We start from the raw sequence: 25,475 nt of genomic DNA, 5'->3' as shown, positions 1-25,475 counted from the left end.
AAAAAAGTTAAAATAGAGCTCTATGCCCAAGGATGATGTCAGGATCCTAAGTAGTATGAGATAGGCCTTCAACCTCATTTTAAAAGACTGTGACTTTAGCCGAGCTAATTATGGGCTATTTCAGGTGCTTATGCATAAAATAACACCAGGATTTATGCAGATAGACTCACTAATATACATTTATTAAATACCTGTTATGGGCCAGCACTAGACAAAGCACAGGATATTTTGGTGAGCAAAACAGTTACAGCTTTTGCTTAGATAGATTGTATAGTCTAGCAGGAGAGATAAAACAATCATGGTACTGTGACAGCATCCAGGAGGATATAAGTCAGCCTTACTTAAAGTGGTAAATGATACACAGTTTCTGTAACACACTTTGAGTTCTATATGGGAAAGGCATCATCTATACCCTGGAGCTGAATTATCATAGAAAGACTGACATTGGTAGTCCAGGAAGAGAAAGAAAGGAAAAAAACACAGTTGCCCAAGGTCAATGAAAAAGCTAGTTTGCTAAAGAAAAACAAAAGTGGCTGGGGGTGGAGCTCACACTCACACACACACAGCCAGCTTGTAACTGGAAGATACTCCTCTTTCACCAGAGCAGTCCAAACATCTACCCAAGCATTTCTTCAGTGCAGAATGGGTCCAAAATGGTAGGAGGGCCAGGGATTTAGCTTAGTGGTTCCACTGCCTGCCTCGAAAGCGCAAGGTCCCGAGTTCGTTCCCTGGTACCAAAAACAAACAAACAAAAATACCCAGTAAGACAAAGAGGTAGGAGGAAAAGTACAATATTTAGCAGATGTGGTGGTATAGGCCTGTAATACCAGCACTCTGGGAAGCTGAGACAGGAGAATCACAAGTTCCAGCCCAGCCTGGGCAGCTTAGTGAGACCTGGTCTCAAAATAAAAAATAAAATAGAGATAGGAGTGTAGTTCAGTGTGAAGGCCTGGGTTCATCTCTAATACCACCCCCAATGCAAAATGTTTAGAACTTTAAACAGCAATTGTATAATGTTCTGTGTTCAGTTTTGTGGCTGAAAATCCTACATTTTTGGTTGTATATCACACTACAAATAACTAAGCTTCAGCTACCTGATATTTGTCAATACAATTAATACATTGCTAAATCCAAGAGTCAGTTCTCATACTCCTCTTACTTAGACCTGTTAGCATCACCCAATGTGAAAGGTCCCACCCTCCTTCAAATAGTCTTCTTTTCTTGGCTTCCAGAACATGAATGTCTCAATTTTCCTTCCAGCTCTTAGCCCCCACTGCTTGTTTCTCCTGATGATGACTGCAGTAACCTCAGCTCAGGAACTAACCCATTTCTTTTTTCTACTTATACTGCCTTGGTGATTCCATTCTGTCTCATAGCTTTATTGGTTTTCGGCTTTTTTTGGTACCAGCCCTATTTGTTTTTAGTTTTTTGAGACAGGATGTTGCTGTGTACTTCGGGCTGGCCTCCGACTCACAGCGATCCTCCTGCCTCAGCTGCCTGAGTGCTGGGATTACAGGCTTACAGGCGTATGCCACCATGCCTGGCTGTCTCATGGTTTTAAATACCATCTATTCCCTGATGATGCCAAAGTCATCAGCTGTCTCTTCTCCCTTGAGCTTGACTAGTATAAACTGCCTACCTGACAGCTCTACTTGGATGTAAGAATCTGATTAATAACTGAATCTGAAATTTAAAATGTCGAAAAGCACAAAACTTACTCCTCCCTCAATGGCTTCATCTCAGAAACTGGTAACACAAGTGTTCCAACTGCTCAAGCCAAAACCTTAGAATTAGCCCTTGATTCTACTCTTACTCTCATACTTAACAGCTGATCCAACAATTCTTGCTGGCTGTCTTCAAACTTCATCAATCCAGCTACTCTCCACTGCTTCTATCACTATCGCCTTAGTTTAATTCACATGTCTGTCTTGCATTATGACAAACAGTATAAGTGGTACTAGGTGTGCTCCTCTCTAGGACCTTTGCACTTGCAGTTCCCTGTCCTTTACAGGCCTACCACTTGGTTCTCTCTCTTCCTCCTCTTTCATCCAGATTTATACTTAAATATGATCTTTTTTGTTTGTCTGAGAGAGGGTCTTACTATGTATTCCAGGCTGGCCTTAAACTCATCATATAGCCCAAACTGGCCTCAAATTCACAGGGATCACTCTGCCTCAGCCTCCCAAGTGCTGGGATTATAGGTGTGTGCCACCACACCTGACTAAATACAACCTTATAAGAAATAGGTTTAGGGCTGGGGATTTAGCTCAGTGGTACCGTGCCTGGTTCGCAAATGCAAGGTCCTGAGTTCGATCCTTGGTACTGGAAATAAAAAACAAAGAAATAGGTTTATGTTTCTATTGTTTGTCTCCTGTATGACCCAAGCTTGAATGTATGCTCCTTGGGGGAGTTGTTCTTTTTGTTTATTTTGTTCAGTTATAACCTCTCTCCTTAGTACTTAAAACAAGGCCTGATATGTAGTTGTGCCCAATAAATGTATGTTGAAAAACAGATCTTTTTTTTTTGGAGTCAGGGTTTCACAGTGTAGTTCAGGCTGGCCTTGAACTCACTATGTAGCCCAGGCTGTCTTCAAACTTGCAGCAATCCTCCTGCCTCAGCCTCTCAAGTGATGGGATTACAGGCATGCTCTAGTACACCTGGTTCTATATTTCAGATCTTGTTCCTACATAGTTAATCAATAAACTAAGACATATTAAACTAATCAAAACTGTAGATAGCAGGGACTTGGGATATGTTTATAAATATAATTAAGAGATTTCTAGATGGTATAGACCTGAATCCCAGCACTGAGGGTGGCTAAAGTCAAAGGATAGCCAAGTCTCAGTTCTGCCTGGACAATTTTAGTGAGACCTTGTGTCAAAATAAAAAAAAGGGCTCACCCTGGGTGCGGTAGTGCATGCCTGTAATCCCAGCACTCAAGAGACAGGAGGATCACCCAAAGTTTGTAGCCAGCCGAGCTACGCAGTGAGTTCAAGGCCAGTCTGAAGGGCATAGTGAGACCCTGTCTCAAAAAAAAAATCAAACAAAAAAAAGGGTGAGGAGAACCTTAAAATGTAGTTTGGTGCAAAGGCCCTGAACTCAAAAGCAGGGGAAGAAGATTCTTATCTGAGTGCGCACTCTGGGAAGCTAATGCAGGAGGCTTAGAAATTCAAGCCTAGCCTGAGCAACTTAGTGAGATCTTCTAACAAAAATATCACCCAAAAAACATCCATAAGAAACCAAAGAACAAGCTGGGATGTAGCTTAGTGCAAAGGCCCTGGGTTTAATTCCAGGTACTGGAGAAAAAGAAAAGACATTCCTGGGCCGGAGATTTAGCTCAGGGATTCTAGTGCCTGCCTCGAAAGCAGAAAGACCCAAGTTCAGTCCCTGGTACCAAAAAAGAAAAGACATTCCTTATGTCACTAGCCTAAGTAGTAGTTTGAAGCACAACCTGGTTTAATGGTTCAGGAAAGAAAACAAGCAATAAATGATAAGCTTAGGATCCGGAAGATGAGTTGCTATGCTCTGTCTTTGCTACAACACAACCTGCCAAAAGGGAACCCTCAACCTCAAACCATCTCTCCAACTTTCACCCCTCCTCTACATGACATGGCCCAGTCATCTCCATTCCCTGTAGTCAAGTCTCCCCTTAATTGTCAAGCCTCGAAGGACCATAGTGACCCAGCATGTATGGGATACATTCAGTCAAGTGCCAACAGATAAATGTGAAGGAAAGGTAAGTGACAGTGGACTCAACCAAGTGAAAATGATTCAAACATAACCAATTTAGGGCCGGGGATTTAGCTCAGTGGTTCTGCCGCCTGCCTCAAAGGTGCAAGGGCCAGAGTTCGATCCCCGAGCTCTGTTCGAACCACTGAGCTAAATCCCTGGCCCGTGTCACCATTTTTTTAAGGCAGGGTTTCATTATGTAATTTAGGCCAATGTTGAACCCACTATGTAGCCCAGGGTGGCTTCAAATTCATGATCCTCATGCCTCAGCCTCCTGAGTGCTGGGACTGAGGCATGTGCTACTGTGCCCAGCTAAAAATCCTAGACTGTAAACTACCTAAAGAGTACAAATTACCCTGAATGATATTGTGGAAAATCACCCTAAGACAGGGTGCCACGACTTAATAACCAGTTGCAAAAGGATCTTCGAGACACTGATGGGCTGTGCTACTGATGACACATCACCCTGGGAACTCAAACCTGTAGGTGTCAACTGAAAGCCACAAAATGAGCTCCATCTGCAAATGACCCCTAGTTTTGAGCTGCTGGGCTGTGGTTAGACTCCATCAGAGGCAACAGCCTAGCGAAGACCCTGGTGAAGCCTGACTCGACCCCACTTTCCATCTGGGTCTCCTGCTTGGCAGTGCTGTCAGCGCACAGACCCATGAGCATCCTACACAAGACCCTTGACCCTGACGCTCTGTATTATATTTTAATGTATGTGTGAATATATTGAAAATAATTTGTTTTTTCTTGGGGGAAAAAGAAAGGATCTTTGAGAGTTTGCAGCTACTTGTATCCCTTGACCGAGGAAATGGTCCTCTTCAATCGGGGCTCCAGAAGTTTAGGGAGGGACGTGCACATGGAGTGGTGAGGAAGGGGACACCCGCCTAGCCAGTCAGATCACCCTCACATCCACAAAAGGATCTTTAACAAGAGAGCATGGTAAAGGAGATAAAACTTAAAAAAAAAAAAATATATATATATATATATATATATATATATATATATATTTATATATATGGGGGCTGGGAGGTAAGTCATCGGTAAAACTTGTGCTTAGCCTAAGTGAGACCCTCAGTGGCATCCCTAGCCAAAAAAGGGAGGGGAGTATAAAGACCAATTTTTTTTGTTTTGCAGAAACCAGGAACCTATTGGGAAATAAACAAGAATGCCTTCCATACATCCTTTAGCAACAGTCATGTACCAAGAATTAGGTAGGTGTGTCTTACTGTCCTCCAGCCTTTCTTCTGGCCCCTTTAGTTCCAGAATGGAGCCAGTGTACCAGATGGACAAACAATATCTAACTAGCAATGTTGGACCCATAGAGCAAAGACAGCTACACCTCACAAGTAGAGCCCAAACTGGGGACAAACATGCAGCTTCTAAATTTGGAGATCCATGTTCACAGCTGAGGGACTACATACAGTTACAATTCTCCACTAACCAACCTGCAACTTAAGAGTCTGAAAGAGTAACACTAATGCTTTCAGATAGGTATGAGAAAGTTTCTTCCCCTATATTTATGTTCCCACTGAAAAAGAGAAGCCAAAGTAATCGGCATAGAGTTTTACAAATTATATTACAATTAACGTTTTGGGACCTGGCTTTCAATGATCCAGAGGGTTCATTTAGTTTTCTTTCTTTTTTTTGTTTTTGGTACCGGGGATCGAACTTGGGACCTTCCGCTTATGAGGCAGGCGGCAGAACCACTGAGCTAAATCCCCGGCCCCCATTTAGTTTTCTTATGGTTAGTTTCTCTGAATAGAACCTACACTGACTCCATGACATGTTCACAGATTCTGTCTTTCCAACTGAGAACAAAAACAGAAGCAGGGCAGGGGAAAGAAATGCTATTCCCCAGCTCCAAAAGTTCAGTGCAGTACCAGGGAATCAGAGAGCAGAGACACCAATTCCCCACTCCATCCTCCTCCACCCTTGTTCCAGGAGGGAAACCAGTGCACTGAGCTAAACTGAGTGCAGGGGCACAAGCCTGTAACCCCAGCAGTCTGGAAGGTTGAGGCAAGAGGATTGTGAGTTCGAGCTTAGCCTGGGCAACTTAGTGAGACCCTATCTCAGAATAAGAAAATGAAAAAAGAGTTGGATATGGCACAATGTGAAAATATGGGCTCAATCTCCAGTATTACAAACAAAAATAAAAACAATCAGCTAAACTGGGTGTGGTGGTGTATCACTTATATATACTCCTGGCATTCAAGAAGCTGAAGCAGGAAAATCAAAAGTTCAAGCACAGGAAAAAAGAAAGAAAGGAAGAAAGGAAGGAAGAAAGAAAGAGTAAGTAAGTAAGTTAGTTCAAGATCAGCCTGGGCTACACAGCAAGTTCAAGGTCAGACTGGCCTACACGGTTGTAGTGAAATCCTGTCTCATCGGCAACAACAAAGTAGGGGGTCAGATAAACAGGGTCATAAAGGAGAAATAAACAACACTCACAGAAGTATATGGATTTAAGTAGCTGAGTATATGCAGGTAGCTGAGCATGGTGGCAAATACTTGTAAATCCAGCATTCTGGAAGGCTGAGGTAGGAGGACTGAAGCTGCAGCCCAGCCTGGGCAATACAGCAACTTAGTGAGATCCTGTCTCAAGAAAAATTGCCAAAGCACCTGCCTGTGAGTCTGTGATTCTCAGCACTTGGGAGGCTGGTGCAGGAGGATCGTCAGGAGTCTGAGGCCAGCGTGAGCTATGTAGTGAGCTCCAGGCCAGCCTGAACTGCAGTGAGACCCTGTCTCAAAAAAAAAACCAAATGAATTTTAAAAATTTAAAAATATAAAAGGCTGCAGGTGACAATAGGAAAAGCACTCATCTATTATCTGTATTATGTCTTTACTGTTTTTCTATTTTTTTCCTCTGTGCTGGAGACTGAACCCAGGGTCTTGCTCATACTCGTGTTCAACCACTAAACTATACCCTCAACCCTTTATTGATTTTGAAAATATGCAACAGCAGTAGTATCCTTTTCTGCTGCTCCTTACAGCAAGAGGCAGATTGACACCAATCTGAAAATTCCCATCCTCAGCCCTACTCTCTCCCCAAGTAACTTTATCTAACTCGTCAACTTCACTATGACCTCCACACAAATACAAATACTCCTAACTTCTAGTCTCCAGCCCTGACAATATACTCCAGCTCCATACTACTAACTGTCCACTAGAAATTCCCACCTATGTGACTATTAGCTTCTTTTTTTTTTGGTACCACGGATTCAACTTGGGTCCTTACGCTTGCACAGCAGGCGGTGAAACCACTGAGCTAAATCCCTGGCCCATCCTCTCCCCTTTAATGGTGCAATATCTAGCCACTATAGACCTGTCCTGTCTTATCTCCAATCTCCCATCTCCTATCCTATCCTAGTACTGGGGATGGAAGCCAGTTACCTTTGCACTGAACTATACCCACAATCCTTTTAAAATTTTTAATTTTGAGGCAGGGTCTCTCTTTAAGTTAACTTAGTTGCCCAGGATGGGGTCAAACTTGTGATCCTCCTGCCTCAGCCTCCCAGAGTGCTGGAATTACCGGTATGAACCAACACACCAGGCTATTTCCTAATATTTTTAAACATGCAATGAATCAGGCATTACACAAGAACCCGGGGCACACAAGAATGATCCAAACAGGCCAGGTTCCTGGAGCTTACAGTTGTCATTTCTTGCTGTACTCTAGACCAAGGACTAATCTGACTCAGGAATATGGGAGTATTCAAAGATTGTTCCCCGTGGCAGGCATGTGAACAAAGACTCTACTTGTAGAGCGTTTATCTGTAAGGCACATGAAGTAGCCAACACCAGAAAGAAATGTGCTACACACTTTAGTTTTACTGGTGGTCCCGAAAAGGTTTTTTGGGCCGGGAATTTAGCTCAGTGGTTCCAAAGCCTGCCTTGCAGGTGCAAGGACCTGTGTTCGATCCCCAGTACCAAAAAAAAAAAAAATGAAGGTTTTGTTTTTGTAGGGCTGAGGATTGAACTCAGGGCCCTACATGTGCTAGGCAAGTACTCTCTCAATGAACTTTATCTCCAGCCCAGTTTTTAATTATCATGATAAATGTTTTATCAGTGGGACGTAGGTCAATTGTGTTCAATCCCTGAAATAAAAACAAAATGGTTTTCAATGGACAAAACTAAATGACTTAAGTTTTCCTTGTGTTTTAAACCTTCTATATGGATACAAGTGCTCTACTCTTTCTGTGGCAGCGCAAGACACATCTGACTTCCTTCTGGATTTCCACTACAGGACATTCTTAGGGGACCCAGGGACATAACAAACCAGACAGGTGTTCTCTACCTGTGTTACCTGGCTTCTGGTCACTGGGAAGGTTAAATAGTTCCCCAACGACTGGAAATGTCTGGTCCCCCCCTTTTTTTTTTGGTACTGGGGATCAAACTCAGGTCCTTGTTCTTGCACAGCAGGCAGCGAAACCATTGAGCTAAATCCCCGGCCTGGTCCCTCTTTTTGCAGAAAGCCACCCACCAACAAGCACAAAAGAAACCCTAAGGGTCAAAATCCTTCAACAAGCACCAAAAAAATAGCAGTCTTAGGAAAGACTGTAAGATCTGTACAGTCACCTTCCAATTATACACAGGTAAATTCATGATCCAGGTAACCTCATTACTGTGGGTTCTCTGACATGAGATAGGAAACATCTGTGCTGCCCAGTCCCTGTCAGCACTGTTCCACACACAATTTTTTAAATTAATTGTTGCAGTGTTGGGGATGGAACCCAGGGCTTCATGCATGTGAGGCAAGCACTCTACCACCAAGCTATATCCCCAATCCCATACATCAATTTGTTTGTTTGTATGTATGTATATATGTATGTATTCTGAGACTGGATCTTGCTGCCAGCCTTGAACTTGCTATGTAGTTCAGGCTGGCCTCAAACTTGCAATCCTCCTGCATTATAAACTATGTTGGGCCAGGTGTGGTAGCACATGTCTATAATCCCAGCACTTGGGAGGCTGAAGCGGGAGGATCGTTGTCAGTTTACAGCCAGCCTGGGCTACATAGTGAACACAAGGACAGCCTGAACTACATAGTAAGACCCTGTCTCAAAACAACAGACAAACAAAAAACCCACAAACTCTTCTAGGTTGGGCATGGTGGGTGGTATGTGCTATAATCCTAATATTTGAGAGCCTGAGGCAGGAGGGTCACAAGTTCAAAGCCAGACCGGGTTACATACAGAGTTCAGGGCTAGCATGTACTACATAGCAAGACTTATTCTCAGAAAATGAAAAAAATATAATCCAATAAAAAGTATAGTATATTACAAAAGTAACTGTTTTCTTCTTATATTCCTTTTTTTGTAATAATTTTTCACTTAAAAAAATTTTTTTTCCTTCAGTACTGAAAATTGAACCCAGGGCCTTTACATTGAGTTTCATTCCCAGCAGATTTAAAAAATTTTTAACTTTGAGGCAAGGTCTTGCTAAATTGTCCAGGCGAGGCTCAAACTTGCAATCTTCTTATCTTAGCCTTCCAGAGCGCTGGAATTACAGACATGCACCACCATGCCCAGCCGACATTTGTTTGATGTACTTGTGATCAAACTGTATTCACAATTTTGTGTCCTGAGTTCTTCACTTACTATTCAACATAAACATTTTTCAAGTTATTTTAAGTAGTTTCTTTTTTTTCTTCCCAGTACTGGGGATTGAGCCCATGTTCTTGCATATGCTAGGCAAGCACGCTACCTGTGCTACATCCCCAGCCCCTCATAAGTAGTTTTTTTTTTTTTTGGTACCAGGGATCGAACTCAGGTCCTTCCGTTTGTGAGGCAGGCAGCGGAACCACTGAGCTAAATTCCCAGCCCCTCATAAGTAGTTTTTAAGCGTTATGATACGTCCCTGACTATATGAAGCAGTCTTTCATTTCTCTAGTGTTGGACCATTGATGTCATTTTCATTTTGTTTTCTGTTACAAATTATACAGGCTAGGAAATTATGGCTCACCCAAATATCAAGGAGGGGGAAAAAAAACGAAAGAAAATTATGGTCCAGAGGTTACATGATTTGCCTAAGGCTGTATATTTTGGAGGAGCGGGTACCGGGATTGAATCCAGGGCCATCCCACTGAGCTACATCCTCTTTTTCAGAGACAGATCTCACTAAATTACTAAATTGTCCAAGCTGGGCTCAAACTTGCAATCCTCATGCCTCACAGCCTCAGTCTCTGGGTGCTGGGATTACAAGTGTTGCTAGGATTATAGGTGTACATTACCATGCCTGGCCTAAGGTTGTCATTCTAAGTAAAGTGTAATTGTGAAAGTAAATAATAAAAATTTTGAGAATATAAAGTATATGGTAAATCTTAAAGCCAAGTAGAATTGTTTTGAATTCTATTTTGAGGTTTTCTATTCTCATAAGAAGTTGAAAGCTAACAGTTGGGGAGAAACACAGCTATCTTCGTGAGAAGGAAAGTATACACTCACTAGTTGGCTTCCATTTTTCGCAGCCTTCATCCTTAATCCTTTATTATAGAGAACCGATAAAAACCCTGACAGAAGCAGCTCTCGGGAAGGTTTTAAGGGGTTGCAAGAGAGTGAGGTCCCAGTCCCCCCCATTCTGAAGCTATTCTGGAACCTAGAGAGGTATTTTATCACTGGCTACCTTGAGAAGTGATAGTACTTAAGCACAAAGGAACTACTTGTAATTCTCTAAGAGCAAGAACTAAGAACAAGTACTTATAGATAGGGTTCAAGTGTGTTTAAGTAATGTAGAAATATTCACATCTTCTACACACAATCTCTGTTTTCTAGGAGAGAATATTTTCATTTCCTTTGTCTTGGTTTGATGCATGGTACTTTAGTGAGGTCATTCTTGTTTATTTGAAACAGGGTCTGCCTATGTAGTTCAGGCCAGCTTGAAACTCACTGTGTAGCCCAGGGTGGCCTTGAGCTCACAGTCATCCTCCTGCCTCAGCTTCCCGAGTGCTGGGATTATAGGTGTGCCACCATGCCCAGCTATAGTCATCTCATTCTTGACTAAATCTCTAATTCATGAGTGTCAGAGTATATGAAAGTCTTATAACTTCACATTTTTTGTCTCTCTTCTAACTTTCATGAATCCAAGCTTATTTCAAGTTATCTTTCATTCCTATTTTTAAAACATGAGTTTTAGTAACTTTCTCATCTCTGAGATATAATGACATCCTTGTAGAAGTTTCAGTCCATTGTTGGCTGGCCCCAAGGCAGGACAGCATGGCACAGGGTTATGGTTTCCAGGAGGAAGCAGAGAGCATTAAGGGTGGAGCCAGAAAAGGAGATAAACCTTTATAGGCCCCACCCCCCACCACCTCACCTCTACGACCAGACCCTACATACTGATATCAAGTCAGCTATACAGCCCCAATAATCCAATCACCTTCCAAAGGTCCCACCTATGATCACATGAAGCTTTAGGGAGGATATCTGGATATAAACCATAATGTTCCATCCCTGGCCACCAAAATACTCATGTCCATTTCTTTATGCAAATTGTATTTAGTCCACCTCTAAGAGTTACCAAAGTCCTAACAGTTCCAGCAATGCTTAAAAGTCCAAGTCTAGCTGGGCATTTAGCTCAGTGGTTCCGCCACCTGCCTCCCAAGTGCAAGAATCTGAGTTTGATCTCCAGTACCAAAAAAAAAAAAAAAAAAAGTCCAAGTCTAGTGTCTTCTTTGAGACTTAAGGCAAACTCTCAGCTGTGAGCCCCTGTAAAAATCAAAAGTTAAACACTGCCAACACACAATGGCTCAGGATAAACACTCCCAAAAGAAAGGAAGGTCCAACAAATTGGACCAAACCAAGATCAAAATTCAGCAAGACAAACATTAAATCCTGTAGTTATGTCCAGCACCTAGAGGAAGTTGTGGCAAGATGCACTCTCCCAAGGGGTTGGGTGGCCTTGCCCCTATCTAATTGCTAGTGGTCAAAGCCCTTATTGGATTCTCTCTTGGGCTGGTTTTGCTCATTCCCTGCTTATTCCCACTCTGTAGCCTAGGCTGGCCTCAAACTTACTTCAATCTTCCTGTCTCAGGCTCCTGAGAGCTGGAATTACAAACATGCACCAGCATATCCAGCATTTGGCTTCTTCTTTTGTGTGTGTGTGTGTGTGTGTGTGTGTGTGTGTGTGTGTGTGTGTGTGTTTTACTGGGGATTGAACTCAGGTTCTTGTGCTTGCGAGGCAGGTGGCAGAACCACTGAGCTAAATCCCCGGCCCCTTGGCTTCTTTTTAAAATCACTCTTTGCAGCAGTCAAGCTCTCCTCTGTTCCATCTTTGTGGGCACCAACTTTACAGGAGATTCCTTTCTGGTGAAACTCAAAATTTTAAAAATCACTCAGTGGTGTGGTAGAGCTAGCTAAAAGCCCCGCCCCCGGCTGCCTTGAAATTTCCTCTGCCAAATCAGTTAGCCCACCACCCTCAACCTGTCTCCTACAAAGTCTCAGGACACGAACAAAATGTAGACAAATTTTCAGCCAGAGTGTAAGATACCTACATGGTCTTGAGTCTAACTGCTAATGGAGTCTTCGTTCCCAATAGAAATCTTCTCAGCCTGGTCTTTACCATATGCATTTCTATCAGCATTCTTGTCTTCTGAGCTCCAATCAGAATCTCCCATTAAACTTGTCTCACAGCATTCTAGGATTGCTTCTCCAGCACATATCTCCAAAACTTTCCAAACTCCTCTCACAAACCAGTTCTAAAGCCTTTTTTTTTTTTTTTTTTTGAGACAGGGTCTCACTAAGTAGTTCAGGCTGGTCTCCATACTGCAACAATCTTCCTGCTTCAGCCTCCCGAATTACAAGCATGTGCCACCATACAAGGCTCAAAATAAAATTTTAAAAAGACTGAGATGGAGCTTAGTGGTAGAATTGTAGAAGGCCCTAGGATTCAATGTTCAACATAGAGAAAAATCAGTTCAGTGAAAGTAGATCCAGTAGCATTGCTGGTTTATCTAGTAAGGTTTCCTCAAGGTTGGCCTGTCAAATACTGTTGATTATTTTATTACAGGTCAGACTTGATAAATGCCCTCAGTTCCAAGATAATGGAGTAGATGCTAAGTAATTATTTGCCAAAGGTTTCATTGTCATAGCAACCTAGAAATGCACTGAGAGTTCTCTGTAATTCTAATACTCCCCTCTAACACGCCCCCCTCAAAGAATGTCTTTCTGATTGTAGAGCTCAGAAAATCCACACAAATCCATGAGGCACTTGGCAGTCCTATTTAAGAAGGACCTTTTCACAACAGCTTGCTCTCTCAAGAAGTTATTTACACTTACGTTCAAGGCACAGGTCCACATCCCACCCAAGCCCGTAGAGGGCAACTGGTCCCTTACATCTTTATCTGAATTTTGGCCTCTTTCTTCCTTCCTTCCACCAGAGTCAACACTAAAGCAACAGGTATTACTACACAGAATACAATTATTCTCATGAAGCCTTCTTGACAGAATATGATTAGTAATACTGATCTTCCCCATAGATTATGTAGGCTTCGGATAATGCCTCATTATCTTTAAGGTAACTACACAAAATGGTGCAAAATGTCAATAAAACACACAGCCACTATATGTGCAGTTATAGTTTGGCATTCATTTATGCACCTAAGACAAAGCTTTCTTCCTTAAACTCATTTGACCTATTAACATTCTTTTTCCAATACATCTTCTCTCTCCGTGAGGGGGAATCCTGCTACAAAGAACATACACTGACAGTTTTATCAAGGTAGCAATACATTGACTTTGGTGATTAGAATCAGTGGGCACCTTAAAAAAAAAATCACACACTTCTTTCCCCCATATTAGTTTTTTATTTTTTTATGGTACTGGGGATTGAACTCAGGGCCCTCACACTGAGCTAAAACCTCAGCCCTCACCACCTTTTAAAAGGGGGTGGGGCCCTTTTAAAAAAATTTTGGGACAATCTTGCTAAGTTGCTCAGGTTGGGCTCAAATTTGGATTCCTCCTACCTCAGCCTTCTAGAGTCCTGGGATTACAGGTGTGTACTACCTACCACAAAGGGCTCATATTGCACATTTTTAAGCCTTTTGTTTGGGGTAGGGGTTAGGCCTTTTTTTTCCTCATTGCTGTCTTACAGTTCTAAAATTACTACAAAAATCATATATCCGAATTTTCTTTGCAAATAAAACAAAATTAATAGATTAAACCAGACTCATCATTTCAAAGGAAATATGGGACAACTAGGTTGTAAGACAAACAACTCTCTTAACAAAACCGTCATCTGTAAAACGGGGATTCTACCAACAGAACTGCCTGCTAAAATTTTTCACCTCTTGGTCTAGACAGATTTTCTAAATTCCCAGCCCAAAAGTAGTAATTTTTTCCATGTTTTCTGTAAAACAAATGGCCTGAAAACTCTTTTGTTCTCTGGTGCAGCTTTTCAGAAGGAAATGGCTCTCTTTATCAAGAATGAATCTAGCTTCCCCCACTCAAAGACAACCATCTTCTTCATATCTTCCACATCACAATAACATTTTAAGTGTCTTCCTTTTTTAATTTAAATGCTGTTCTGTTCAAGGGAAGGTCCATAGCTATGGGGTCTTTCTACAGAGGCCTTTGTGCCTCATAGGTCACAAGGGTGGTTTCTGGGCTTGGTTCTTTTTCTTCCTTATATGCCCTCAGCATGACACTGTGGGAACAGTGAATATCAACAGGGTGGTTTATAATTAGCCTTGGTGTCCAATCAATGTAGTTTTTTAATTTTTAATTTTTTTTTTTGGTACCGCGGTTCGAACTCGGGACCTTGCAATTTCGAGGCAGGCGGTGGAAACCACTGAGCTAAATACCCAGCCCTATCCAATGTAGTTTTAAACTTTTCCATTCCTGTCCTGTTCTTTAGATTCTGCTATGGTCTGGAAAGCAAACTCCATACAACCTTTCTCAAGCCCTCTTCTTCCTTCACCATTCAAGAATGATAGGCTTTCATAGTTAGTACCTTACCTCACCTTTTGTCTCCACAAGTTCATCTGCTTCTTTTCTGAGCTACAAAGGTAGGCTAGGGACTTGTCAAAGGGTACCCAGGGGTTGGTACAGCCAACCCAGACCCTTCTGGGGTATCTCAGTTGTCAACTGAACACCTGTTTCTCTTTCTCTCCTCCCCTCGCTCTCCTTTTTCATTTTTTGAGACGAGTCTTGCTACACTGCCCAGACTGGCCTGGAACTCACGTCCTCCTGCCTCAGCATCCCCAGCAGTTGGGATTACAGGGCGTGAACCATCACACCCGGCGGAATACTCGTTTTTAAAAAATGTATCCCCTAAAAGTTCCATCTAATTCTGAAAGAGGATGGACCAGCTACCACATGAGCCCTTTGTCTCAGCCTTGCACACTACTCACATCCTCATCCATAAACGTCCATCCTCACACAGGTAAGGAGTCCGCTCACCACATGGCGGGGGAAACCACATTTTCGCCTCTAAAGGGATGGGCTATGTTCGAGGTCCCCCAGAATCCAAAATTCTACAAGTCTACGAACAAACGTGCAGGTCCTATTTCTGAGGTGAAGAAGACGAACCCTGGTGCGACCCTCGCACTCGGGCGCGTGTGCTGGCAAGTAGCACAGCCCCCTTTAGCCGGACTTTGCTTATCCGACCTCGGGCGCCGGGCGGTGGACGAGGCCCGGGGCCCGCTCGCGGCCGCGCCATGCCCTCCTTCACCCTCGCCCGCCGCCAAGGGCCGCCTCTCACCTGGCACGCTGGCATTGCCCGCTCCGCGCCGCACCGGAGACCATGGGTCGGGACGGGTTTCGGAGGCCACCCGTCCGCCTTAAAGGAGACTAGCGGGCTTGAGCAGCCACCGTAATCTAGCGTCCCGACACCGTGAACACGCCGCCTGGTTTCTAAGGAACCGGGGGCTCTAGAAGGGAGGGGCGGGACAGAGGGAGAACAGCGCATGCTCCGTGAAGGGGGTGGACCTGCGAGGGGAGGGGCGGGGCCGGGAACTGCGCATGCTCGCTCATTGGGGCGGAGCCGAGATAGTCCTACTGGGAGGTCCTGGTGTTGTATTTCCGGCGGCGTAAGCGGTGGTGTGAGCGTTTTTACACCCTTGATTTTTCTCGGGTAAATTGGTCCTAGAAATTGTGGTCGACTTTGTTTTTCCTATGATGAAGCAAAGTTTTGTTTTGGACAACGACCTATCTTTGCAGAAGGCCGGGTCTCGAACTTGTCGGACTTCCTGGCTTCCAGTGACTCGCTTTCCTGTGTTCTCATATTCCTGTCTAGGCTTCTCTTCCTCTGGATGTTTTTTGTTCGTTAAATGTCAGTGCTCTTTATTTAAATTTTATTTTATTGGTACAGTTTAGGTATCCAATATAATGACATTCATCATTGGAAATTTGCACCTTTACATAATCTCTCGTTTCTTTTTTTTTTCCCTCTTGTTTCTTAATTTTCCCCCTTCCCCTGCCCTCCCTTCAACCCCTCTATCCCTCCCTATTTACAAAGACTTTGTTTCCATCTTTTCATTTTCTCATATTCCATTCCCTTCTTTCCTTTCCCGTACCCCTCCCATTTCCCCTTCCCCTGTGCCCCTTTTCTTCCTATTTCACATTATTATACCATTTAGTTATTTACACTTTCAGTTTCTCACACTAGAGAAACTATCCGGTATTTACATGTGTGTCCTGTTTATTTCACTTAAGAGTATCTCCTCAATGTGCATTCATTTAGCTATAAATGTCTAATTTCTCATTTTTTATGGCTGAGTAGTACTCCATTTTATTAAAAAAAAACACATTTTCTTTATCCAGTCTCCAGTTGATGGGCATTTGGGCTGCTTCCAAGTTTTAGCTATTACAAATTGTGCTGCTATGAACATGGGTACACAGATAGCACTGTGGTATGATTCTTATAATTTTGGGGGGAAGATACCCAGCAGTGGAATAGCTGGGTCAAATGGGACTTCCAGTCCTAGTTCTTTGAGGTATCTCCATACTGATTTCCACAGTGGTTGCACCAGTCTACACTCCCACTAGCAGCGGAGCAGGGTTCCTCTTTCCCCACAGCCACACAGCGTTTGTTATTGGTTGATTTCATGATAGCAGCCATTCTTTCTGGAGTGAGGTGGAATCTCAGCATTGTTTTCATATTCATCTCTTGAACACTTTTTATATGTTTATATGTTTATTTGCTATTTCTACTTTGAGAAATGTGTGTTCATTTCAGATGCCCATTTTTGGATTGAGTCTTTAAATTTGGGAGGTCTGATTTTTTTAAGTTCTTTATAGAGTTGAGATAGTAGACCTTTGTCTGAGGAACACCAGGTGAAGATTTTTTCCCACATTATGGGTTGTCTCTTCACACTGTTGGTGGTTTCTCTTGCTGTGCAGAAAAGCTTTTTAATAAGAAGAGATCCCACTTGTTGACAGTTTGTGGTAGTTCACAGGCAACTGAGGTTTTGTTCATAAAATCTTTTCTTACACCAGTGTCTTCAAGAGTTCTACCTAACCACTGTTCCAGGCGATTCAGCATTTGTTTTAATATTTAGAACCTTAATCCATTTCTATTTTAGTTTAGTGCATGGTGAGAGATATAGGTCTAGTTTTAATCTTTGGCAAGTTGAAACTCAATTTTTCCAGCACTATTTATTAAAGAGGCTATCTTTCCTCCGTCAGTGCTCTTCTAGACTGTTACCTCAGTCCCCTTGACCTTTTTTTCCCTTTGTACTGGATATTGAACCCAGGGCCTTGTGCATGCTACAAAGTGTTCTCCCACTGAGCTACATCCCTCACCCCTTTTATTTATTATTTTATCCCATTCCCCCCTCAAGTCCCCTCCCCTCTCCCATGTACAGAAGCTTTGTTTCCATTTTTTCCTAATATTTTCACTTTTTTTTCCTTATCCCTTCCTTTCTCCCTCCTCCCTTGTTCCCCTTTTTATTTTCTGTTTTGAGGAGTAGCATCCAAGTTGCAAGCCTCTTGCCTCAGCTCGTTCGTTAGCTGGGGTTACAGGTGTGTGCCACTGCACCAAAACCTCTTCACTGGGGCCCATGTTGTCCCAACTAAATAAATGTTATAGCAAGGCTACCCTTTGATTCACCAGACTACTAAAGTACTCAAGTGGGTAGCCCTTAGTGTGAAACTGGCTCTGTAGGAAATGTGATTGAAGTTATTTCTGCAAGAGGAGGCTCATCCCAGCTTGTCTGACTCCTGATGACTCCTGGACTCCCACTTGGCATGAGGAGGGCCTTCAGCCATCATACCAGAGCAGCCTGGGATGAGGACAGGACCAGCTGACCAGCTGCAGGGCTGTCCCTGGATTGGTCGGAGGTCCGACAGGACTTCTTACCAGCATGAGAGGCTCTCAGTGATGAGAAATTATAACTTGTTTCTATTCCCTGCCCCTTTCATTGGATCGTAAACAGCCAGAGAAAGGGTGCCTGTGTTTGATTTGTCATTCAAAGTTCCATGCTCCTAGAGCAGTTTCTGTTGACATGTTGGGTCTGCTAATTCCTTGTTGGGGGCTATTTGCATTCCAGCCTCTACCCACTAGATGCCAGCAGGACCCCAATCCCAGTTGCAGCTACCTTTAGACATTGTTGAACATCCCTTGGGGGCAAAATCATTCCCTTTTGAAAACCAAAAAGAAAAAAAAAGAAAACCAATTGTCTGGAGGAAAGTGAACGCAGTCCAGCTTTACTTATGGAACCAGAACTTTAGTGTTTAATCTGATACTCCTTTCCTCCCTCTTCTCTAGCTCTAAGAATTCTTTAGCATTTGAGGGTGTAGCTCAGTGGTAAAGCACTTGCTTGGTACTGAGTTCAAGACCATATCACTGAGTTCAAGATCATATCACCGAAAAAACACTACACACACACACACACACAGGCACAAAGAGAAAAATCTGGACTGGATGCAGCCAGGTGGTAGAGCATTTACCTGGCAGCATGCATGAAGTCCTGGGTTCAATCCCAGCACACACACTCACACTCACCCCCCCATCCCAATCTGTAGAGTAATAGTCCTGTAAGAGGGAACTAAATACAAACTTGAAAAGTACAGGGTTATGCAATACATCTTAACACTTTTAATTAGCTGGTAATAATTCATGATCAGGGGTGGGGATGTAGCTCAAGTGGTTTCGCTGCCTGCTGCGTAAGCGCAAGGACCTGAGTTCGATCCCCAGTACCCCCCCCAAATTCATGATCAACATCTAAGAGTTCAGATTACTGCACCTCAGAGGAACTTTTTCAGAAACTGTATCTCCCTAAGATATAATTTTACATGCTCTTCAGCAGACCTTCCAACTCCACTGACTTAGCCATTACCTCCTTCCGTTCCATATATTATCTTGCCACTTACTCCAAAGCCTGCATTTGCCTTGTCTCTTGTCACATCTCCCTCACCATTCTCTTGTGCCAACATTTATCTCCTAAGTGGTTTTCAGCCCTGTTCTCTATTTGTGGCCTACTACAGTAGCCTCCTACCTAGTTGCTTTGCCTCCTAATTTGTTTCTAGTCCCACCTCCAGGTGGACACCAGCATGGTCCCCTGTATCCCTCCTCTGCATAAAATTGACATTATGGGGTCAGAGGAGGCAGAATGAGGCAGTAGTAGCCAGACACCAGGGAATATCCTCATGGAGGGAGCTCATGAATACTGCATCCCAATATGTGCATGCTTTCATCCCCTACTTCCACAGGATGGATGGATGAACCACATTTTAAAAATGGGAAACTGGCCAGATGTTGGAGGCTCATACCCACAATCCCAGCTCTTGGGAGGATTTCTGCAAGTCTGAAGCCATCCTGAACTATGTAGTGAGACCCTGTCTCAAAAAAAAAAAAGAAAATTGAAATTCAATTTCTCTGTGGTCACCAAGTTAGTAAACAGCTGAGCTGGGATTTAAAGCTCAGACTGACAGGAAGCTATCCTGTCAGTACCCCTCAAGAGAAGTACTCCTGTCCCCTGACTGGAGTATTTGGGGTGGGGATCTCTGGGATGTAGTTAGCTTTCTGTTTCCATGAGGTCTATACCTGTGGGTTCAACTAATATCTCAAACAAAATACTATTAAAAAAAAATCATGTTGGGCATAATGGCCTATGCCTGTAATCCAAGCACTGTGGGAGGCTGAGGCAGGAGGATTCCAAGTTTAAGCCAAGCATGGGCAATTTAGCAAGACCCTGTCTCAATAGTTTAAAAAGTGGTGAGACAGGGTCGGGGATTTAGCTCAGTGGTTTCGCAGCCTGCTGCACATGCGCAAGGATCCCCAGTACCAAAAAAAAAAAAGTGGTGGGACTGTAGCTGTGTGAAAGCCCTTGTACTGGAAAAAAAAAAAAGTGTTTGTTTTGGTACTGGGGATCGAACTCGGGTCCTTGCGCTTGTGCAGCAGGCAGCGAAACCACTGAGCTAAATCCCCGGCCCCAAAAAAGTGTTGAACATACACAGATTTTGTTTCGTTTCCTTGTCATTATTCTTTTTTGTTATGATAAAGGTTGGCCTTGAGCTCACTATGTACCCCAGATTAGCCTTGAACTTGGAATCCTCCTGCCTCAGCCTCAGGCATACTGGGATTATAGGTGTGCACCACTAAGCCTGGCTTTTGTCATCATTCCCTGAAACACTAACAACTGTTTATATAGCATTTACATTAGGTATGAGAAATAATGTGGAGATAATTTAAAGTATATAAAAGGATATATGCAGGTCCTATACAAATAGTACACGATTTTAAATAAGGGACTTGAACATCCAAGAAGTTTGGTATCCATAGGAGTACCAAAGTAAGGGGTGGCAGTCTTTGGAACCAATCCCCTGTGGATACTGAAGGATGATTGCATTCTTAAAAATCTTATTTTTGGGAAGACCACCTGTGAGCCATCTTCTCAACTTGAATTTGAGTTTTTCTTGTCTAAGGTGAAAACTGTTTCAAAGGAGAGATTGTTTGTTTGGAGACCGGGTCTTGCTATGTAGCTCAGGCTGGCCTTGAACTCACTATGTAGCCCAGGCTGACCTCCAACTTGTGGCGATCCTCCTGCCTCAGCCTTCCGAGTCCTGGGATTACAGGGGTGCACCACCAAAACCAACCAAGGAAGAGAATTGAAGTTTAAGCACCTGTCCTCTTTGGGGTCTTTAAAACATTGACATTTCAAGTGTTCTTGAGGCAGCATGGGTTGGAGCACTCAAAAGCTAGGCTGAAAAGGCCCCAACCCTTCCACAGGACAGGATGTGTTACAAAAGGGGTACCTGGGCTGTGGATTTAGCTCAGTGGTTCTGGCGCCTGCCTTGAAAGTGCAAGGTCCCGAGTTCGATCCCCCGGTACCAAAAAAAAAGCAAAAAGCAAACAAACAAAAGGGGTACCAATCCCAGTAAGACTCAAAACAGAAACCAGACACTCATGACTGCTCATGGATGTGTATTTTAATAAAAATAATTCTGTCAAAATACAACAGGAGTTTTTTTCATCTCTCAAGTACAATTTTAATAGGATGTTTTATGTTGGAATTCTCTCAACCCTCCCGTGCCCACAAGTTTCATGCTAATGCCAAGTATCAACTTGGGAGGACAAAGGCAGAACCAGTGTGCACAACGTGGAGGATGTCTGTTTCAGCTGTAGTTACTAATGGAGGAAAACCCTATGCAAAGAGGTGGGCGCTTGGGGGAGCCAGAAACCACTTTCTGGCTGCAGGTCCAGGTGCCCAGGACTGGTGGTCAAGTAGGGCTCTGCTGTCCAGCTGCCACACGACATGCATACCTGAGTTGTGAGCAACCAAAGGAATTTTTAGCTCCAACAGTCCTCTGTCTCATCTTTGTGCTTGCTTATGGGCTGGGAAGGTGCTGGGTGGCCAGGAGGTCCCCACTTCTCTATCTTGTGGTGTCCCTGTTCTGACAGCCTGCACCCAGCCACAGACCCATGTGGGTGGGGACAGGGAGTTCTGGCTTTGAGTGGTCCACCAGTTTCCACTCTGAAAGGAGCGACCATCTGGTGTCACAAGGGGAAGGTAAGTATAGGGAAGGCTGCTCCCCCAGGGCTGGACGACCCAAAAGAGTGAGGGCTTCTTCCTAAACCCCATGGGTCAGGTCCAGCCCTTCACCAGGGCTGCTCTCAGGTGCCTTCTGCACTGCAGGCTCCTGGAAGCAGGCCCATAGGACTGGGTGTTGCATAAGGGGCTCCTCCAGCTGCAGGCAGGCTTGGACTATCAGCAAGACAGCCAGCTCAAGCAGCTTGGTTTTGGACCTCTCCACAGTTTGTGGGGCAAAGGCTTATGTCCCAAAGATGAGCTGTCCAACTGGGACAGACAGCCCCTTGGAGAGGAGCAGAGTAAACAACGTGGACTCAGCTGAAACAGTGAGATAAGGCACAGAAAACAGGGAGGTGGTCATGGGTACTGAGTGTGAGCCAGACAGACACCCAACCCCATGTAGCACACAGCTGTCCCGAGCCCTCCTGAACCCTCTCTCAGCCTCTCCACAACCCAAATCCAGGCACCGGTCCCCATCCCTGACACTTCTGGAGGTACCAGCTGCTTAGACTGCTGGAAGCCATGCCAACCTAATCCACCCTTCACAAAACTCATCTACCATTCAGCTTCAGGGCTAAACAGTACTGCCTAACCCATAGGGAGCAGGTTAGTCCTGGCTCTGCCACTAATTTGCTGTGTGACTTTGGCCAAGTCACTTCATCTCCTGGGACTGTTTATCTGTAAAAGATTGCTGGAGATACTCTTTGAACTCCACTGCAGCTGCAAGAGGCTCTGGTTTTAATTCCCAATCCCAGTAGACTGTCCATTTTAACAGCCTGATGTTCCTAATCTCTGAGTTTGGAGCTTGGTATTCCCAGCCTTGCTGAGGATGAATTTCCTTTACAGACAGGACAATACCTCCCAATGGGTCATGGTCTGTGCGCTGCCAACTGAGGGCCTGGTGGGACCAAGAAAAAGTTGCCTGTAGGATTATTCCCAAGGCAAAACTCTGGAAGAACTCAGGGCCAGGCCTTTCACCAGCAGGGGTCCAACTCAGTCATTTTGCTTGTTGTCCAGCTGTGGGCCCTGTGAGGCTTGGTGGGCACAGAGTATCTTAGGCCATTCCAAACATTCGCATGTTCACTAACATGGGGCAGGAGCTCACCTAACCCAATGCAGACAGGGATTGGAAGTTCAACTTCTGGCTTCTCCAAGGCTGACCCTACTCTTTGCAGGTACTGCTTGGGCTCTCACCCACACTGTAAAGCAGGTATGGAAATCTCAGCCTCTCTGGATGCCCCTCTGTGTAAGCCTCCTCCCTTTCCTGCTGGGTAGCCAGTCTTTTCCTCAAATGGCTCACCCAAGTAATGGCAACCTTCTGAGCCTTTCCTGTGGTAGGGAGACAATTTTTGCTCCACCAGCTGTGAGGCCCCATCTGAAACAGCTAGTAGGATGTTCATAAGGCCCATGGGGTCCCTTCCTCTTCCTAAGAGTGGCTGAGGCCAAGCTATAGGAAGTCGCCTGGTATAGCTGCAGTGAAGCAGGGCCCAGGGGTCAAGGGTTCCATTCACTCCAAAGATGAGTGGTTCAAGAATCTGCCTCCACAAGGTACCAGCTTCTCCACAGAAAGCAGCAATCTCTTCAAAGCTGTGTGGCAGTGGTGATGACCAGGCAGGAAGAAAGCAGTCCCTGTTCTCAAGGGCCTCTGTCCTGGCCATGGAGTCTTCCTCCTTGCAGCCTGACACACAGCAGCTCTCAGGTGGAAGGCAGGTAGTTTCCAGGCAATCAGTTGAGAGTAAATGAATTATTTGGCCATCTTAAAACAAGGGAAGGCAGGGCATTGAAGAAATGAGAGAGGGACAGGCAGGCAGTGAGAGGCAGGATAGAGTGGTAGACAGTGTGCTGGCCAAGGACCCTCTGCTCCCATTTTGCTGTGTGGCCCTGGGCCAACTTATCACCTCTCTGGACCCCTGGCCCTGTAGTTCTGGGCTTTAGTCAGCTCTTAGGGCCCTAGAGACCTACACACCTCTTGGATTACTGCAAACCAGCTTAGCCTGACCCTGCCCATCAAGTGGCCCCTAATGCGTTTTCAGCTTCCCTGGGTGGCAACTGGGCCTGTGGCTCAACAAAAGGGGAGCCTAAAATCACTTGGCTGAGGTGACAGAGATGATTCTTTTTTAATGAGTTGGACTCGAATAAAAACACATGGTGTCTGGACAGCCTCACCCAAGAGGTGCTGGACCACTAATGCTACGATAAATACTGTGTCTTTTTTTTAATATATATATTTATATATATAATCTCATTTGTTTTTTTACTTATGAAAATAATAAGCTATCACCAATCTGGATAGGCTTCATCACTAAATTAGCAGAAACCAGCTCAGCACAAACTCTCCCGAGATAAACACTGGTGGCTCAGTCAGGAGGAAAAAAGATTAAAAAACCCCAACCTCTCCTCAAAACAAAACTCCCTTTAAAGGAGAAGGCGCTACATGAGGGTAACCAGCCAATACTGTGTCACAGGCCGCTGCACGTGAAGGGGAGAGAAACTTGGGGGGGGGAGGGAAGAAGAAAGGAAGAAGAAAGAGGAGGGGGGAAAGGCCAGAGGAGTGAACTCTGCCCATGGCTTCCAGGTCCTTGTGCCAGGTGCCTATGGAGGGCAGGGCTGCTCCAGCCCTGGGGCCAAAGGAGGGCCAGGTGGTACCAGCCAGCATGGTCAGCTAGTGCAAGTAGTCGTCGACTCTGGCAAAGGAGCAAGATCCCAGGCCCACTCGGGCCATGAGCTGTAGACATTCAGATGCCTGGCCCAGGGCAAGCATCAGAGGGGGCTGCTTTGGCAGGTTCTGAGACTCTGTGGAGGAGATAGAAGGCCCGGTCACTGCCCTCCCCAGGGCTTGGGCTCAGGTCAAAGTTCCCTTGGGGGTGGAAGGTGAGGGAAAACAACAGAATCTCCAAGAACACAGTGTTCAGTGTCTGTGTAAGTGTATGAGCCACTAAGCTATGGCCCTTCAGTTATACTAGGAACCTGAGAACCTTGGCCTTCTCTAGAACAGTGGGCTGGTTTGAGCCCACAGTTACGGCCTGACTCATGATCTAGCAACCAACTCAGTTGGTTAGAGGGAGCTCAGGGTTTACTTTCAGCCCTGGAAGCCCAGGAGTTCAATAAGTCATCAGAGAGGGCCTATGCCTATGTCCCTGCTCTTTCCAGGGAATGATGTGAACAGACCACCAGGGGCATTCATGGGTCAGTGTCTGCTTTTATTCCGTGCACTCACCTAAAATGGCGCTGTTGAGAGCAGCACACACAGGTTCCCTCTGAATAGGGTCAAGCTGCTGGCCAACTGGGCAGCTCCAGGGGTCTGAGTATGCCAGTAGGCTGAAGGCATCCTAAGGGACAGGGCACTTTTGAGAGGACTGTAGCACACACCACACACAACCCCATGGCTCTAGAAGGGCACAGGGCACTTCATGGTGTCCAGTGAGCGCTCACCATACTTAGATGTAGGGTTGGGCAGGGTTGCATCCTCCCCAGAGCCTGAAGAGGATGGGTACACCCTAGACACCACACTTCTTACTGCAGACCAGACTAGAGCCCACTCTCCCCTATTGCTGCTGTCCTTGGACCCTCCTAGAGCCACCCTGTTTCAGCACCAAAAGGGGACCTACTCTGTGTGAAGACCTGGCTTGTCCATTACCTGCAGCATCTCCGTGTGGGCCAAATTCTTGCCGTACTCACGGCCCAGTTGCTCACTCAGTGCCTGTAACTCACGGCCAAACAGGATAATCCTTTCTGTGGCAGCCTGGTTGCCCCCACAGAGCTGCCGCCGCGGATGCCCATC

At 44.8% G+C, this 25,475-nt stretch overlaps 2 protein-coding genes across 5 annotated transcripts in view; both read right to left on the bottom strand.

The window, feature by feature from the left end:
* The window catches only part of Gfod2 (Gfo/Idh/MocA-like oxidoreductase domain containing 2), a 41,505-nt gene extending 25,876 nt beyond the window's left edge, over window positions 1-15,629 (bottom strand). The window contains exons 1-2 of one of the 3 annotated variants that reach the window (XM_013071542.3): window positions 15,424-15,627; window positions 557-728 (exon numbers count right to left, since the gene is read on the bottom strand). The gene's annotated coding sequence lies outside the window, so the exon portion shown is untranslated. Of the gene's footprint in view, window positions 1-556; window positions 729-15,423 lie in introns of all 3 variants that reach the window. The other 2 variants (XM_021256855.2, XM_004843017.4) reach the window with 2 other exon arrangements.
* A 5,443-nt stretch (window positions 15,630-21,072) lies between these two features.
* Ranbp10 (RAN binding protein 10) overlaps window positions 21,073-25,475 on the bottom strand; it is a 70,135-nt gene continuing 65,732 nt past the window's right edge. For both annotated transcript variants that reach the window (XM_004843015.3, XM_004843016.4), the window contains 3 exons: window positions 25,332-25,475; window positions 24,912-25,023; window positions 21,073-24,487 (listed from right to left, as the gene is read on the bottom strand). The exon at window positions 25,332-25,475 is cut by the window's right edge and continues 2 nt beyond it. In XM_004843015.3, coding sequence (XP_004843072.1) covers window positions 24,357-24,487; window positions 24,912-25,023; window positions 25,332-25,475 — 387 coding nt within the window. In that variant the 3' untranslated portion in view covers window positions 21,073-24,356. The remainder of the gene's footprint in view (window positions 24,488-24,911; window positions 25,024-25,331) is intronic.

This window comes from Heterocephalus glaber, unplaced genomic scaffold (genome assembly GCF_053883595.1).
Source record: "Heterocephalus glaber isolate CG9 unplaced genomic scaffold, H.glaber_assembly_v1.0 deba00000071, whole genome shotgun sequence".
Taxonomy (NCBI): Eukaryota; Metazoa; Chordata; class Mammalia; order Rodentia; family Bathyergidae; genus Heterocephalus; species Heterocephalus glaber.
The sequence above is the reverse complement of the archived record's forward strand: the minus strand, read 5'-3'. Positions and strand labels throughout refer to the sequence as shown.